We start from the raw sequence: 16,610 nt of genomic DNA on the forward strand, positions 1-16,610 counted from the left end.
TTCCGGCTTCGCCCTCGTTGAGAAATTGGCTCTCTCGGCTCCCGTTACATTTGCCCGCTCTTCTCTTGCCCGTAGTAGCCATGGCGGCCATGAGTTTATTACAGCGGGCTTCGGTCTCTGCAGTGGCCGCTCTGTCTGGCCGCCGCCTTGACAGTAGACTTGTATTCGGGGGCTTCCTCACCCGTGACTTTCCGAAGACTGTCGGTGGGTACTGGCTTTGGGAGAAAGCGCTATCAAGAAACGCGGGAGGAGAGATGGAGGACTCTTCCCGGGTGACCTTGGTGGAATCCGGAGAGAGCTGGGAGAAATTGAGGACTTGGGACTTGAGAGACGCAGCATGGGCTATGTGAGGAGACTGAGGGTTTTCCTGGAGTAATCAAATCGATCGTGTTTAAGTAATTAATTAGAATTTGTGAGACGCTTTGTCATTCACCTATCCTGTTGGTGGTAATTTGCGGATGAAGCTGATGTTAGAAAGGCAAAGAGCTGAGACCCATGTCTCTCAGGCACCAAGATTCTTTGTATGTTCCACCTGCGGTACGTTTTAATCTCACAAGGTGGGAAGTCATGTTGCTGAGGAGCCCGCTGATGCTAAGTAATAATATTGATATATGGACAGGTGGAGAGGCTCAGGGCTAACTCATCTGCTAGGCACAGTGCCTTCATGATACTTTTAGGTGTCCACGAAAATGTTTTAATTTAAATTTCTTTTAAAATCAGAAGGAAAAGGGCTATAATGTTAATGCATATGTGATGCTGAATCCAGCCTGAATTGTATTCGTTTTATATCAACGGAATCATAAAATAATTATTTTTAATGTCTTCTTAGAGAGGAAGGGACCTATGAAGAAAAAGTTCCTAGGTCTTAGGAAAGTCAGTGCAGTCATGGGAGGATTATTTGGAGCCTCTTGGAGACTGTGGACTGAACTCTAGGGGAATGAATAATCATAATAGCAAAGCATCAAATGCTTTGTATTCAGTCTGCTTTTTTCCCTTTTGGATTCTGCAAAGTGAGTACAGTGTTACCCCATTTTACAGATGAGGAAACTGTGACTCAATTATTACAAAAATAATGCACTACTGTATTAAGTGAATAATAATAATGGGAGCTAGCATTTATTGAGCACACATTATATGCTGGGCACCATTCTAAGATATTAAAGGTATTCATTTAATCCTCTTGATCAAAAATATACTGTAAGCGATTTGTCCTATGCAATACAAGTAGATACAGAGGAAGTGAAATTTAAAGCCCAAAAGATTCTTCTCCAACTTAAAAATATCTTTTTCTGTTTACTGCTCTTCTCCCAATTTAATTTGAATTATGTCACTTCACATGATGAGGCATTATACACTGATGCCATGAGGGACTTGCTGGAAAAATGGAAAGGAAAAAAAGTGGCATTGAACAAATTTCCGGCAGGAATTTGAACCTGTTACAAAACTACATGTGCTTACATTCTTTGATAAAATTCCTTTGTAAGCCATTTCTGATTACAAATATCCTCTTCAAATACCCCCTCCCCCCATGGTACTTAATCATGCCTACCTGGAGATAAACTGAGGTAAAATTTCTCCCCTAGATCCCATTTATACACTATTCCCCATTCTTGGAGTTCGGGAAGGATCTTCGCAGGTAATCTACACCTTTTCCACTGGGAGCAGGAAAGGATGTGATAGCTATAGTGAGGTTACTGTGTTTCAGCAGTGTACCTGCTTTCAAAGGTATTTTGCATGTGAAACCTAATCTATCACTGTGGAATGAAAGGTTGTAATCTGTTTTATATTATTGTTTATGTCTGCCTCTAGGAGAACGTAAGATCCAACAGAGGAGAGAACCTTGTCTGGTTTTGTTTCCTCTGGATATAGACCACCTAGGTTTAAATCCTACCTCCAGAGTTTAGTAACTCTGTGAGCTTGGGTCATCACATCTGGGAAGCTAAGTGGAAGGCACTTAATTGCTCCAAACCTGCATTTCTTCATCGTTAAAAAAGAGGATTTTATTACAAGTGTGCTTATTTTCTGTTGACACGGAAATAAAATAAAACTAATCTCTTTCCCACTGACAAGTATTTATAACCCTGAAATGTGTTTCTGCATAATTTTGCATCTTTCTAGAAATGTCATTTTGAATGAACTTGTCTCTTACCATAAGAACTGTTTTGTTTTGTTTCTAAAAAGAGGGTGATAATTTTAACTCACCTCAAAGGTAGTGGTAAACAGTGAGTGGGAAAAATCTACAGCACTGGGCATTACCTTCTACAGGGCCCTGTGGTCTCACCTTTCTTAAACATCTAGTACTGTCATGTTATCATCAATCACTCTCAGTGAAAACCTTTCTCAGAAAATAAGCAGATAAAAGTATTCTGTTTAATTATTAAATGTCAAACATCAAGGGATTCTAGAAATAAGCTTAAGTTCTCCCCTCAGCTGCAGAGAACTTTTATGTTGAAGGCTGATGTGCATATAATTATGGCTTTAAAACCTGAGAAGAGTATTAAACGAAGTAGTGTGGACTTAACTCAGACATGGATGATGAGGCATGTTAACTGGATTCTAGGGATAGTTTTAACAGGTGCAATTGATGGAAAAGTAAAGGATGTGTTTTCAGATATATCTGAATATGGGGCTCTTGGGACAGGTAGGTGTTGCGAGAGAAGGTTAAAAAAAGAGAAGTTAGGACCTAATTAGGGGAGGGACTGAATACAAAGCCAAAGTATCTTAACGATTTTGTAGGCACCCGAGAGTATTTTAGCAGAAGAGCAGCATCAGTAGTATGTTTTAGGAAGATGCTTCTGAATATTGGATGGCTTATCAGGCATGTTGATTTCTTAAGCCACTGAGGTGAAAAGGTCTTGGAGAGAAATGGAAAGTTTGAATTTTAGAATCAAGAGGCCTTGACAACTGATGAATGAGGCACAGGAAGATGACTGAGATTTTTTAGCCTGGGTAATTGAGTTGGTGGTGCCATTAACTGGGAATAGTCTGAGAATGAGGGAAAGAAAATGACCAATTTTGGGTGTTGTCTTGGAGACACAAAAAAATCTGATATTATCTTATTTGATCCTCACAAGTATCACAATTGTCCAAAGCATAACTTTCCTGAAGTTATTCGCATTAAAAAAAATTGGTTAGTGAAACCTTAGTTCCACGTAATTACTGAGTACCTTGAGACATTCCAGGCTGTAGAGAGTGGAGGAAAATGCCTATTTTTGTGGCAGAAGGATTGAGTTCCAGAAATCCTGGCAGTCACCTGGTTGTAAGCAATGTTCACTCTAATAATTTTAGATTGTAAGCAGATGGCCCTACTACAACAACAAATCATGAAGGCTCAGAATATTTGAAAAGAGTTTAGGGCTATGAAATATCCTTTAGAACAATTAATAGTATAACAGTTACCTAACACATTTAATGGCATGAATAATTGTTGTTTAACAGTAGGGTAATTATATGTAAAGAAAGCAAGAAGTTCACATTACTAACTGTTTAATATTGCTAGAATGCAGCCAGCTCAAGCTTTCTTCCATAGTTTTTTTTGTTTGTTACACTTTCCACATCTACTAATACTGTCATTTGTAATCAGTGGTCCCTAAAACCCCACATAGAGTTTAATCCTTACGTGTTTCTCTGTGTGTATGTGTGTGTGTGTGTGTCTGTCTGTCTGTCCATCTGATTGAAAGGGAAAGTTGGGAGTATACTGTCTCTTCTGAGAAGATTTACTTTCAGGGACTAAAGAAAGATCCCCTACCAACATTAAATTTACTTAAGAAATGTAAATTCAACAATATTTATGGAGTTCCTACCATGTGGCAGACACTAAAGTGCACTGGAGATACACTACTGAATGATTCAGCTTAGTGCTTATTGTTCTAGAGGAAATAACCAAATGATATTAAGGAGAATAAGTGGGAGACCAGCTGTGGATATAGGGTAGTCAGAGAAAACTTCTTTGAGGAGGTAACATTTGATCTTACCTCTGAAGGATGGGGTGAGGAGCTAGCCATTCAAAGAGCCTGAGGAAAAGCTTCCAAGCAAAGAGGAAGGTTAAGTGCAAAGACCTGAAAGCAGGAAAGAGTTCTTGGTGTTGGAAGGAAACCATTGAGATTGATCAGTAGGAAGGGTACGTCTTTTTATTCTAAGAGAGGCCATCTATTCAGATTCTTTGAGGGAAAGGACCTTAGAAATCTTATAGGCCACCCCCTGTAGTATGCTAATCCTTGTTACATTCCATTAGTGATACTCGAATAACTCCATAATGGGGACTGGGGAGGCAGTCCAATTTTATTTTCAACCACTAAAATTGTTAGAAACTTCTTCCTTGTATTAAGCCAAAAATTACTCTTTCACACATTGATCCTAGTTCTTCCTTTCAGGTCAGTGCAGAATAGTGTAAGCCTTTGTCATTGGACAGCCTTCAGCTATTTAAAGGCACTTCTCTGGTCTCTATCCTGACTTCTGTTTTGTAGGCCAGTCAGCTTCAGTTCTTTCAGTTTCAGTAGGTCAATTTCCAGGTTGTTTGCCGTCCTGGTTGCTTAACTTAGGACGTGCTCCAGATTGTCCCTCTAAAACAGTGTACTCTGGGATGGACACACTTCCACAGGTCTGGTAAGACATGGAGGTGGAGGGCTCCTTCTGTTTTGACCCTGTATTTCTGGTACATCAGATTAAGATTGGATTACCTTTGGGATTTTTTGGTTAACCACATCCACATGACACCAATGACTTTTTCTTTTTTTGTTTTTGGCCACGCCATGCAGCTTGCGGGATCTCAATTCCCTGACCAGGGATTGAACCTGGGCCATGGCAGTGAAAGCCCAGAATCCTAACCATTAGGCCACCAGGGAACTCCCACCAGTGACTTTTCTTAAGTTTGTGAGCCACTAAACTTCTGGAGTGTTCAAGTAGGACTTTCCACTTACTATACTTAATCCTTTTAGATTCAGCCTTTTGTAAGTGTGTAGGAGGACTTTTGGGGGGATCCTATTTCATCATTAGTGTAGTAGCCACTCTTGTAGCAGTAGTTCTGTATCATCAGGAATACCATCTCCACCACATTCAGGCCATTCATAGAAATTGTGAGAGAGCCCTTTGGCAGGTTACTGCATTAAGTAATCAGCACCTTTTGGGTATAATCAATCAACCAATTACCCATTACAGATTTCTTCTAACTTGCAACTTCTCTCAGTTTATAATGTGCCTTCCTCATACCTCCCCAACTCCACCAGCCTGTCTAAAGAGGGGCTTTACTTCTGAGCCTTTTCTTTTCTGACACTACATCCTGTTTCTTTCCTTTGTTGTCCTTATAGACAACAAAGACAACAAAGATTGTTGTCTTTTACAATATAGATTTGTAATTATCTATTTTTTCCTCCCAGCAGAATCTAAATCCCTCTTATACTATAGACCTAGCATAAGACCTGTACATAGTAGGCACTTAAATATTTATTGAATTAACGAGTGGTTTGTACTGTTATCCAGCCCATTTTTTTCATCTAGTCCACAGAAATTTCTATTGTACCTTTCAAATGATTTGCAGAAATACATACTTACCTTGTCAAATTCTCTTGTTATTTTAGAAGCCTTAGTAGATGATTTATACTTAGTAAACTTGTGCCAGCTTCTAATTCTCTTGTGAATTAACCTTCTAAATTCATTGCAAGCTGCTGCAGGTGGTATCAAAGTTTAAGACAGTTCCTGCCTTCAAGACACTTATATTTCAGTGGGGGCAGTGAAAGCAAGTTTACACATCAGTAGAATATACAGCAGTTCAGAGGTAGGAGAGCTCTCAGCTGGTTGGGAAGCATGTTGGTTTCTTGGAGGATGAGATGTCACCTGGGCCTAAAGAATAGATTTCAGGAGAGGGGAGGTCATTCTTGACATGTAAGCTTGAACAAAGGATACAAATCTTTCTGACATCTATTATGATTAAAATTCCTTTAATGGGAAATTAGTTTTTTATTCAGCAATGACTCATGGGAAATTCCCTTGAATGCGGTTACAGAGCAGAAGCATAGTAACCCTCAGTTTCTCAGTAATGTTAGAGCCTTTCCTGCTTTTAGCAGAAAGGGCTTAGAGTGGCCATAGTGATCCTTCCAGACTTCCAAGAAAGGGAAATCGCATAGAAAGCAGATCCAAGAGTGAGAGTTTTGCCTCAGTTTATCTTCAGCAAGGCTTGATTAAATACCGTCTGGGAGAGGATTTGAAGAGAAGGATATTTACAATAAGAAATGGCTTACGCATTTGCAACAACATGGATGGACCTAGAGATTATCATACTAAGTGAAGTAAGTCATACAGAGAAACACAAATATTATATATCACTTATATGTGGAATCTAAAATATGATACAAAGGAACTTTTGCAAAAGAGAAACAGACTCATAGGCATAGAAAACAAACTTATGGTTACCAAAAAGGAAAGCAAGGGGAGGGGGATAAATTAGGAGTTTGGGATTAGCAGATACAAACTCTCTATATAAAATAAACAACAAGGTCCTACTGTATAGCGAAGGGAACTATATTCAGTATCTTGTAATAAACTATGATGGAGAAGAATATGAAAAGGAATATATATATTTATAACTGAATCACTTTGCTGTACACCAGAAACAAACACAACATTGTAAATTATTTTTTACAAAAATTTTTTGTAAAATTTTGTAATATATTTTGTAAAATTTTTGTAAAATTTATAATAATTATGTAATATAATATTAAATTATTATATCAACTAAAAAAAAAGAAGAAATGGCTTATAAAGGGATTTTATCAAGACATATTAGAGTGTATTCTTTTGAACAAGTTCAAATTCCTGCTAGAGAGATATTGAAAAAATATCTTTCCATTTATTTTGCATCAAGTCCCTAATGTATATTGCCTCATCATATGACGCAATTTAAATTAATTTCTTTTGCAGCATTAGCAAATATTTATTGCAGAGGTAAACAAAGGTACGTAGCCCACCAAGAGTATCTGATCTCCCTGCCTGCTACTGAAACAAATTCAAATAATCATTTAGATATTTCTTCAATAAATATCAATATCTTGAATATTGATGAATAAAAATGATGAAAATATTGATGAATATGTTGAATAAAAATGAGGAGAGCTGTAGTTTAGAACAGTACATCAATCTCTGTTTAAAGATATCCTAGTATTCCCTGCCTTTAGTACTCAAAGAAGCATGTATTTTTTTATCTTAATCGTATATATATATGTATATATATTTTTTGGAAGGGATATTTTATTTTAATTCATATTAAACATTTATGCATGTACGTTTTCGTATAGTCTGACTTTTATCTCAAAATATAACAGTATATCCTTATAAACCTTGTATATAACAGGGTTATTTAATATTTCCAGCTCCTGTGCGACACAGTGGAGACCATGGGAAAAGACTGTTTATCATCAAGCCTTCTGGATTCTATGACAGACGTTTTTTGAAATTAATGGTGAGTTAAAACTTGTTGAACTAAACTCTTTACATATAAATAGGAAATTTTTTTCCTGTTTAGAAAACATCTTTCATTTTATAAAATATTTTTTTTTGTAAATTCATATTCCTTTTCTCAGAAAAATGTTGAGATTGAGTAGTAAGGTCTGGTTTGTTAGTGAATTTATTTTTTTAATTTTTTGCGGTACGTGGACCTCTCACTGTTGTGGCCTCTCCCATTGTGGAGCACAGGCTCCGGACGCGCAGGCTTAGCGGCCGTGGCTCATGAGCCTAGCTGCTCCGCGGCATGCGGGATCCTCCCGGACTGGGGCACGAACCTGCGTCCCCTGCATCGCAGGCGGACTCTCAACCACTGCACCACCAGGGAAGCCCCCTGAATTTATTTTTAAATTAGTGAACCTTTTCTTCTTCAAAAAGAGAATTCATGCATATTGGAGGTAAAAATTGAAACATTCCTTTCTTCTCAAGATTATGGTGTTTTGAAATCATCTGTGTTCCCTGACCAAAAGAAAAATCTATAAATTATAAAACTGAAAATGGATTCATTTGGGGATAATTATTTATATTACTAATATATTCTTTAAATTAACAAAGAACTCATTGAAGGACTTCTTTAAATATGTAACTCCATTATTTTGGGATATGATTTTTTATTTCTTTGTTGTTTAGGAACTTTGATTTCAGAGAGTGAAACAGGGCATTGACTGCATGTTTGTATCTCAAGTCTCTGTAAAGGAAAGTAGAGACTTAGAAGGTGGAAGACTGGACTCTGCCACTGTTCCTAAAGTTGTGACCCACTGGCTGCCCTCTAGACCTTCCCTTGCCTGTCCATTGTGCTTAATGCCCTCTCCATCTCCATGGTTGAGCTCCTACTTTTCTTGTGATGACCAACTCAAACTCCAGAGATCGCCCTTATCTTCTTACACTTTTATTCTTAATATAAAAATTTCTTTTATGACATTGCTTTAACCAAAAATGAAAAACCACTTAAATATATATTGTATTATACAATTAGTCTTTGCTTTCTTCTTTTATTTTTGACACTAAATATAGGCATCTAAAAGCTAGAGCAAAAGAAAATTACAGAAATAAATAATTTTATACAGCATCTCCAATTTGGCAAGTTTATGTTATAAGAAATATAAGGAAATCATGTAATGAGGACAGTTTGAGTGTGAGGAAAGGAGTCAGGAAATGGTTATGTGAAAACTTTTTTTTTTTTTTTTTTAATCTTAACAGAAATTCTACATTTTGTTGACTGGGATTCCAGTAGCAATTGGCATAACTCTGGTGAATGTATTCATTGGTAAGTATCTCCCCCACCAACTAAATTAGTAAATTTTTAAAACCTGTGTACATTAATACAAAAAAGAAATTATGGATATTATAAGGGAAAGTTCTTCAAATAATAAAATAAACATAAACATGAGAACTTATTTTAAAATAACCAAATCTTAATCTGCAATAGCATACAGTGGTTCTTTTTTTAACTTTTTGTTTTCTCCAAAAACCTTTAAGGTCACTGACTCTATAGGCCACATAAAAGGCCTGTCTTCTTCCTCTTTCTCATTTCCCAAAACCAGCTTTGAGAAGTCTGAATAAGGAAAATAGAAAGAGAGAGAGGTGGAAAAGAGGCTGAGGGATGGAAGAACTTTTTTTATACATCCTGGAACATATAAAGTTATAATCTTCCAAAAAAGAATAGATTTGTGAATGATAGTAACTATTAGGTCTCCTGGGAAATTCTGCTCACTCACAGTACTTCTAACATCTTGAATCCTAAATATTTTGTCTAGGATGTTTAAGGAAAACCAGAGGAATAGTATGTCTTTTATTATATCTTCTTACACTATATAAAAACAAAACGAGAACCCTCATATAATGCCTATATACAATGCATTACACATAGAAGACATCTAAAAAATACCTAATGAATGATTTTCCACCAGCTTGAAGTGAATTTAAAATATTAGATATCTTCATTGCTACAAAACAAAAGGTTCTTTAAAATCACAAGAGGTTGGTTTCTTACTTAAATAGTGAAGAATTAACATTATAAACTCCTGATACTAAAGTTGAATATCACTGTTTTCTCTTATTAGGTGAAGCTGAGTTAGCAGAAATTCCAGAAGGCTATACCCCAGAGCACTGGGAATATTTCAAGGTTGGTATAGGTCACTGAAAGTTATTTTCAGTTAGGTGTCTTGTCAATGTACTGGTTAATATCTTAATTTAGCAATTGTGGTATAGTTTTGTATTCAATTTTTTATAACAAGTAAATGATACATTTTGTGCTCACTTTTTATAAGTAACTTTTGGTAATTTTCTGCATTGTTTTATTACCTTAAGCTTTATGGTTTTTTAAAGACTGACTCTGCACTGTGTTCTCAACCTAGAGAGTAACAGTCAGAATTTATCCTACGTTCTATGCCATAGGGAAAACTGTACTGATACTAATGCTAGCTGTCATTTATTGAACACCCACTGTGTAGCAGGCACTATGATAAGTGTTTTGAAAATACTATCTCATTCCATGTAAATGGTACTATTATTATTTCTGCTTTAGAGATGAGGAAGCTGATGCTTAAAAGAGGTTAAGTGCTCTGTCTAAGGGATAGGGTCAGTATTTGAACCCAGGCAGTCTTGACTCCAGAGCCTGCACTGTTAATTAGTCATTTTACCATACTGTCATGGCTACTAAAACGCAAAATTAATTCTGTTACTTGTCTTTACAAGTGTTTTAGTGAGATGGCCTTGATTACAGTATATCTTATCATGTTTTATTATCTGAATGAATTATATTTTAGAAAAGAAATACTTCATTATTAAATCTTAAGGTAAGCCATATAATTAGTTTATCTTGGCTGACTGGTGGAAAGAGCGCCATTTTGAGATCACCAGACCCCGGGTTTGGCTCCAAAATCTGCCAGTTAAGATACTTATAGTGTAGTATAATAGGAAAGAGCACAGGTTTTAGAGTCAGACAGACCTGGCCTGAGTGCAGATGCTGCAACCTAGTAACTGTACAACCTTGTGAAATTTGCTCATCTATAAATGAGGACAAAGGTAGTATTTACCGAACAAATTAAAATTATTTTAAAAATATATAAAGTGGTTGATACATAAAAGTGTTATTGATTTACCTGAGATGGTCATTTTAGGAGAATAGTAAACTGGAAAAGCAAAGTACTTTTCAGACACTAATTTTAAACACATTTTCTCTTGTAGCATCCTATATCAAGATGGATTGCCCGAACTTTCTTTGATAGTCCTGAAAAGAATTATGAAAGAACGATGGCTGTCCTTCAAGTTGAAGCTGAAAAAGCTGAATTACGGTAAAAAAAAAAAAAAAAAAAAAAAGGGCAGGGGTTGGAGTGCAGGGAAGAAAATCCTTTCCTACAGTTGCAAACCACAGGAAGAAATTTAATAAAACTATTTCAACAGTGTAGGATGCTCTGTGTAAAAGGGTGAAGATGGAGAGAGAATTAGCCTGTTTAGAGAGGAGATTATGAGTTGGAGACTAGAAGGCTATTAGGAGATAATATCTGTCAGATTAAAAAGAATTCTTGTTTGAAATGTCCTGACTCTTTTAAGTGCAAGGTAGCCCTCTCCTTCCCCTCCCCCACCCAATTTCCTTTCTTCTTACACCCAGTGTCATCCTTAGAGGTGACTACTATTTAATGATCTCTTATATTTTATGCATTAAAAATATATTTTTTATATATCATTTACAAAATATATTAACACAAATGGAATCCTGTTATCAGCACTGTTCTGCACCTTGTCTTCCTTTCATGTAAATATACAATCATTCCTTGGTAACTGAGGAGGATTGTTCCAGGACCTCCAGTAGATACCAGTCTGAGGATGCTCAAGTCCCTATATAAAATGGCATGGAACAGTTGGCCCTCCGAAGATAGATAGGGCCAACTGTATCTTGATCTTTCGGTAATAGCATATACTCTATTCTTTTTAATGGCTGCACTGGATGGATGTGCCTTAATTTTTTTAACCAGTGGGGGACCTATTGTTGGTACTTAGGCTTTTTCCAAGTTTTTTGATAATTATACATTGTGCTGTGGTGAATATCCTCATATATTTTTGCATATTTATTCAGTGTATCTGGAATATAAATTCCTAGCAGTGGCACTGATAAACCAAATGTTATGCTTTAAATTTTAGATAGCTTTTGTCAAACTCTTCTTTAAAAAGTTGTACCAGTGGTCTTTTCTGTCACCAATACAGGATAATTCTGTTTCTCCGTACCTTTCCAAGTAAAGGAATTTATCAAACCTAAACATTTTTGCTGATAAGACAGTTGAAAAATGTTATCTCATCATTTCAATTTTGTATTTTTTGGCAAAGTTGAGTATTTTTTTGTATATCTATTGGTTGTTTATATTTCTTTTTCATAAATTGCCCATTTTCTATTAATTTGTGCATTGATTAAAATAGCCCCTTTTGTTTTTGTTGCAGATATGTTTTCCTAGCTTGTCATTTGTCTTCTGACAGTGTAGAATTTTTTTGCAACTTAGTGTTTTTATGTTTCAGATAACAAAAATGCAGTAGTAGCTAATATGTTTTTGAACACTTACTGTGTACTGATGCTTTAATTGCTTTTAATATATTTACTCATTTAATGATTGTCAAGCTTGTCAGTCTTTTTCTTTAGCTTCTGGAATTTTGTGTCATATATAGGTCTCTGATAATAATAAAATAAGTAAATACACAAGTCCAAAATTTTTTTTTTTTTTTTTTGCTGTACGCGGGCCTCTCACTGCTGTGGCCTCTCCCGTTGCGGAGCACAGGCTCTGGACGCGCAGGCTCAGGGGCCACGGCTCACGGGCCCAGCCACTCGGTGGCATGTGGGATCTTCCCAGACTGGGGCACGAACCCGTGTCCCCTGCATCGGCAGGTGGACTCTCAACCACTGCGCCACCAGGGAAGCCCCAAAATTATTTTTTAATGTTCACTCATATTTTCTTTTTCTACTTTTAAATATGATCTTTTCTGAGATTTATTTTGGTGTTTGGAATGAGGTTTACATACAATCAAAAGTACCCATTAAGTTCAGTGGGTTTTGACAAAATATATAACTGTAACCACCACTATCGAGGCCATTATGATCACCTAGTGAGTTTCTTTCCTGTCCCTTCAGTCAATCCCCATCCCTTACTCTTGGCCCCAGGCTACCATTGATCTGCTTTCTGTTCATTCTGCTCTAATTTTGTAGTTTACAAAAATTGCTATGATATTGAAAACTATTTAAATGATTAAATGAACATATGATTGGCTTGTTTTGTAGATATGTAATTACATGTATGTGTAGTTACCATATAGAACTGTCATTAAGTATTTAAGAGCATGGAATAGCATTATGCCTCATACTTAGTTAGCTTTGGACATTTTTGAACTTCAGACATATACCTTTGATAAAACATCAGATTACAAAATTTCTTAGACATATAACAATCCCAAACAATTTCAAAACAAAACAAAGTAAAAATAAAAACAAAAACAGGGGACTCCTCTGGTGGTCCAGTGGGTCGGACTCCGCGCTACCAATGCAGGGGGCCTGGGTTCGGTCCCAGGTCGGGGAACTAGATCCTGCACGCGTGCCACAACTGAGAGTCCGCATGCCGCAACTAAAAAGATCTCACACGCAGCAATGAAGATCCCGTGTGCTGCAACTAAGACCTGGAGCAGCCTAAATAAATAAATAAATAAATATTTTTTAAAAAACTAAAACAGGACCCTGACTTTTACTCCTAAAAGAAAGAGGCAAGTGTGAGAATGGAATGGGGAGTACCTACACATTTTTAAAAATATATATTTAGGTATTTGGAAAACTGAAGCTTAAAGGAAAGGTATAAAATAGAAAGGGACTGTCTTACGTAATTGATTCCCCCAGAGATAATTTATTTTTGGTCCTCCAGAATTTTTAATACTCTGTACATGTGTACATATACATAGCACAAATGACTTTCTCTGCTTTTTAATGAAATGGGAAGATGCCACACAGACTCATTTTATACGTCGCTTTTTCAACCTAATGATATATCTGTCCTCTCCTTCCATGTTACTATATATAGATTTCCCTCATTCTTTTTAACAGGTGCATAGGTTGTCCATTATATGGGTGAACAATAATTTATTTAACCAGTCCCCTGTGATGAATATTTTAATTACTTGCATTTTAGATTATTATAAAGAGTAGAAAAGAAAAAGGTTGATATTTAATCCTAAAAAAAAAGATAAATGTATTCTCTTATATACACTGTCACAAAGGTATATTGTCTGTCATAGATAGGGTTGGTAAACTGGTTAAGGTTCATGAAGTGAATAATTTAACTGTGACAGATTTCCAGTCATAAAAAGTTAGTATGTAGTCTATAAAAATGGAAAGTAAAAGGCTTGATGGAGAAGGGATTATTCCAGGAATGCGTGGTAGTTTTGTGCAAAGGCTTGGCTGTGGAAGAAGGAAAGTATCTTTCTAAAATAGAGATTATTCAGTTTGTGAAGAAGGATGAGGACAAATAAGTAGATCTTAGAGTCAGAGAATGTTTTTCTTAATCCTGGTTTTTCTTTTTTCTTTTCTTTACAAATATGGATTGTCCAATGTTGACCAGGCTCAGTGTGATGCTGGTGGCTGGTGAATAAGTTACCGTCTCTTCTTTCAAGAAGTTTTCTGTCCTAATGCTGATCGGCAGCCAGTATAGACAGGGGATGTGAGCTCCTCCAGGAAGGCTTGTTCCCTTTTAATTTCTAGCACTTGGCACAGTATGTGGTCATAATAGTAGGCGTTCTGTAAATGACTCTCCTAACATTTAAAAGGCAAGAAGACAGGAAATGCATTATCACTATTCAAGTGAAAGTGATCTGTCCAGACAAAGAGCAGGGACAGGAGGAGAGAATTGATTATCAATTCAAGTGACGCTTGGGTGATTAAAAACAATATTCATTGGCTAACTACATAAGCAAGATAATAAAAGCCAAAATAAGTCCCAAATTTTGCTTATAGCTACATATCAGATATATGCATACATATGGATCTGTGGAGGGACATTATATTTTACATAAAAGCAAGACTCTCAAGTTGTTGTTCTTTATGGAGATAATTCATTAACTTTATAATTGGAAATGCTGTAGTCACAACATCACCATTCGTTTGTTACAGGTTAAAGGAGCTGGAAGTACGAAGTCTAATGCGTGCAAGAGGCGATGGTCCCTGGTATCAGTATCTGACCATTGATAAGACACTTATTGATCATTCTCCAAAAGCAACTCCTGACAACTAATCTTTTATTTCTCTAAATACAAAGTATATTCTCTTTAGGCAATACTAAATTACTAGATATATTCTGTATTTTTTCTGTGTGATGAATAAAAGATCCTATTCGTTGCTCCATTTCTCAACATTGGTTCAGATTAAGGCTTTTTTGTGTGTGATTTCATTTTTTTTTTCCAGCTTTATTGAGGTGTCATTCACAAAGTTGTAAGATATTTAAAGTGTACGTCATGATGATTTGATACACATATATATTGTGAAAGGCAGATTAAGGCTTTTGGTTTGGGGCTTTCAGCTTCCTCTTTTAAGAATGTTTAAGTATAATAAAAAAAAACTCAAAGAAATAGGAATTTGTGAACTCCTAAAGGTGTAGCTTTGAAAGATTAATGTTGTATTTGTCTGATAAATGGAAGTTAGAGAAGTCTATGTTAAATATCAGGAAATATGTAGTTTATATACATGTGAGTATTGTAGATATGTGGATTATTCAAGGGCAACTCAGAATTTTAAATTATATAAATATTGAACCAATTATATAAAACATTAACACCTTAATAAACAATTTTTCAGTGAAGATATCTCAAAGTTCAATGTTTTCATGTTTTTAGCCATAAATCGTTCTTTTAAAATGTATATACACACACATGTTCATTTTTCTTAGATGCAGTATCTCAGATTCCTTAGAGTCCTTTTTTGTAAACACTGGAGAAGTTCCACAAGGTAAAATGATTACTGTAAAGATTATGAAATAAGTAAGAGTTAAAATAATGACTGTCATTTATTAAGCATTTACTCTCTGCTGAGCACTATGCTGAATAACTGCATTTATTCATATTATTTTCAAAATGACCTTATGAGGTCATTTTCTGCATTTTACAGATGAGAAATTGAGGCTAAGAAATTTTAAACACATGCTCAATATTTACAAAAATAAACATTTATGCTTCAACTTCCAAAATAACCTTTGAGCTTCAAAAATTCATTATTCTCAGCGAATACCTTTTGAATGCCCTTGTGCCTTAAGGGCCCTAAACGCCCTTTACAATCCAGCCAACATCCTTTGGGGTGATGGCATTTTCTTATTTCCCCAGAAGAGGGCTGTCTCGCCCAGCTGCTTCCAGATTTTGTTTTGAGGATTCCCTATGCAATTACCACCTCATAAGGCTGCCAAAGTATTTGAGAGAAGGACATGCTGTCCCTGAACCCCTGCTTGCATGAACCATTTGGTTTTGTAGGAGAAGGGGAAGGAGAATGGAAGCAGATAGGTCTTGTCAGTGGTCATTGTAAATGATGCTACACCTATGTACATTTACATTCAATATTGTTAGACTTCACACGTTATTTTTCAACACCAGCAGGTTTTACTTTATTTTCTTCTTTCTATTATTATATACAAAAACTTAACATAGAAAATATGGAAAGTGTGGGACTTCCTTGTTGATGCAGTGGTTAAGAATCCGCCTGCCAATGCAGGGGACACGGGTTCGAGCCCTGATCCGGGAAGATCCCACATGCCACAAAGCAACTAAGCCCGTGCACCACAACTACTGAGCCTGTGCTCTAGAGCCCATGAGCCACAACTAGTGACCCCGCGTGCCACAACTACTGAAGCCTGTGCACATAGAGCCCGTGCTCCACAACAAGAGAAGCCACCGCAATGAGAAGCCCACGCACTGCAACGAAGACCCGACACAGCCAAAAATAAAATAAATTTATAAAAAATATATATATATGGAAAGTGTTACAAGAAATACTGGAAATCTCACCAGCCATAAAGAAATCTGAGAAATTTCCTTTAATTTTTTTTTTTTTAGCATAGCTGGGATCATATATATATAATGGAGAGGTTTTAAAAAAAAGTTTGAAA

General features: G+C 36.2%; 1 protein-coding gene across 2 annotated transcripts; it reads left to right on the top strand.

The window, feature by feature from the left end:
- Positions 1 to 61: 61 nt before the first annotated feature.
- Positions 62 to 15,312, top strand: NDUFB5 (NADH:ubiquinone oxidoreductase subunit B5). 2 transcript variants are annotated; one of them, XM_079923315.1, is made up of 6 exons: positions 62 to 204; positions 7,365 to 7,453; positions 8,695 to 8,761; positions 9,558 to 9,619; positions 10,684 to 10,790; positions 14,633 to 15,312. In XM_079923315.1, the coding sequence occupies exons 1-6, from the start codon at positions 81 to 83 to the stop codon at positions 14,751 to 14,753; spliced, it is 570 nt and encodes a 189-aa protein (XP_079779441.1). In that variant the 5' UTR covers positions 62 to 80; the 3' UTR covers positions 14,754 to 15,312. The 2 variants fall into 2 exon arrangements, with proteins under 2 accessions (XP_079779441.1, XP_079779442.1); XM_079923316.1 differs by lacking the exon at positions 10,684 to 10,790.
- Positions 15,313 to 16,610: the final 1,298 nt, after the last annotated feature.

The sequence above is a fragment of the Stenella coeruleoalba genome (assembly GCF_951394435.1).
Source record: "Stenella coeruleoalba genome assembly, chromosome: 5".
NCBI classification, from domain to species: domain Eukaryota; kingdom Metazoa; phylum Chordata; class Mammalia; order Artiodactyla; family Delphinidae; genus Stenella; species Stenella coeruleoalba.

Bases quoted from the DNA above. Each gene is read 5' to 3' on its own strand.
- NDUFB5 (XM_079923315.1), top strand. From the start codon at position 81: ATGGCGGCCATGAGTTTATTACAGCGGGCTTCGGTCTCTGCAGTGGCC. The intron at 9,620-10,683 runs GTTGGTATAGGT...TTTCTCTTGTAG, and splicing joins AGCACTGGGAATATTTCAAG to CATCCTATATCAAGATGGAT. The intron at 10,791-14,632 runs GTAAAAAAAAAA...CGTTTGTTACAG, and splicing joins GCTGAAAAAGCTGAATTACG to GTTAAAGGAGCTGGAAGTAC.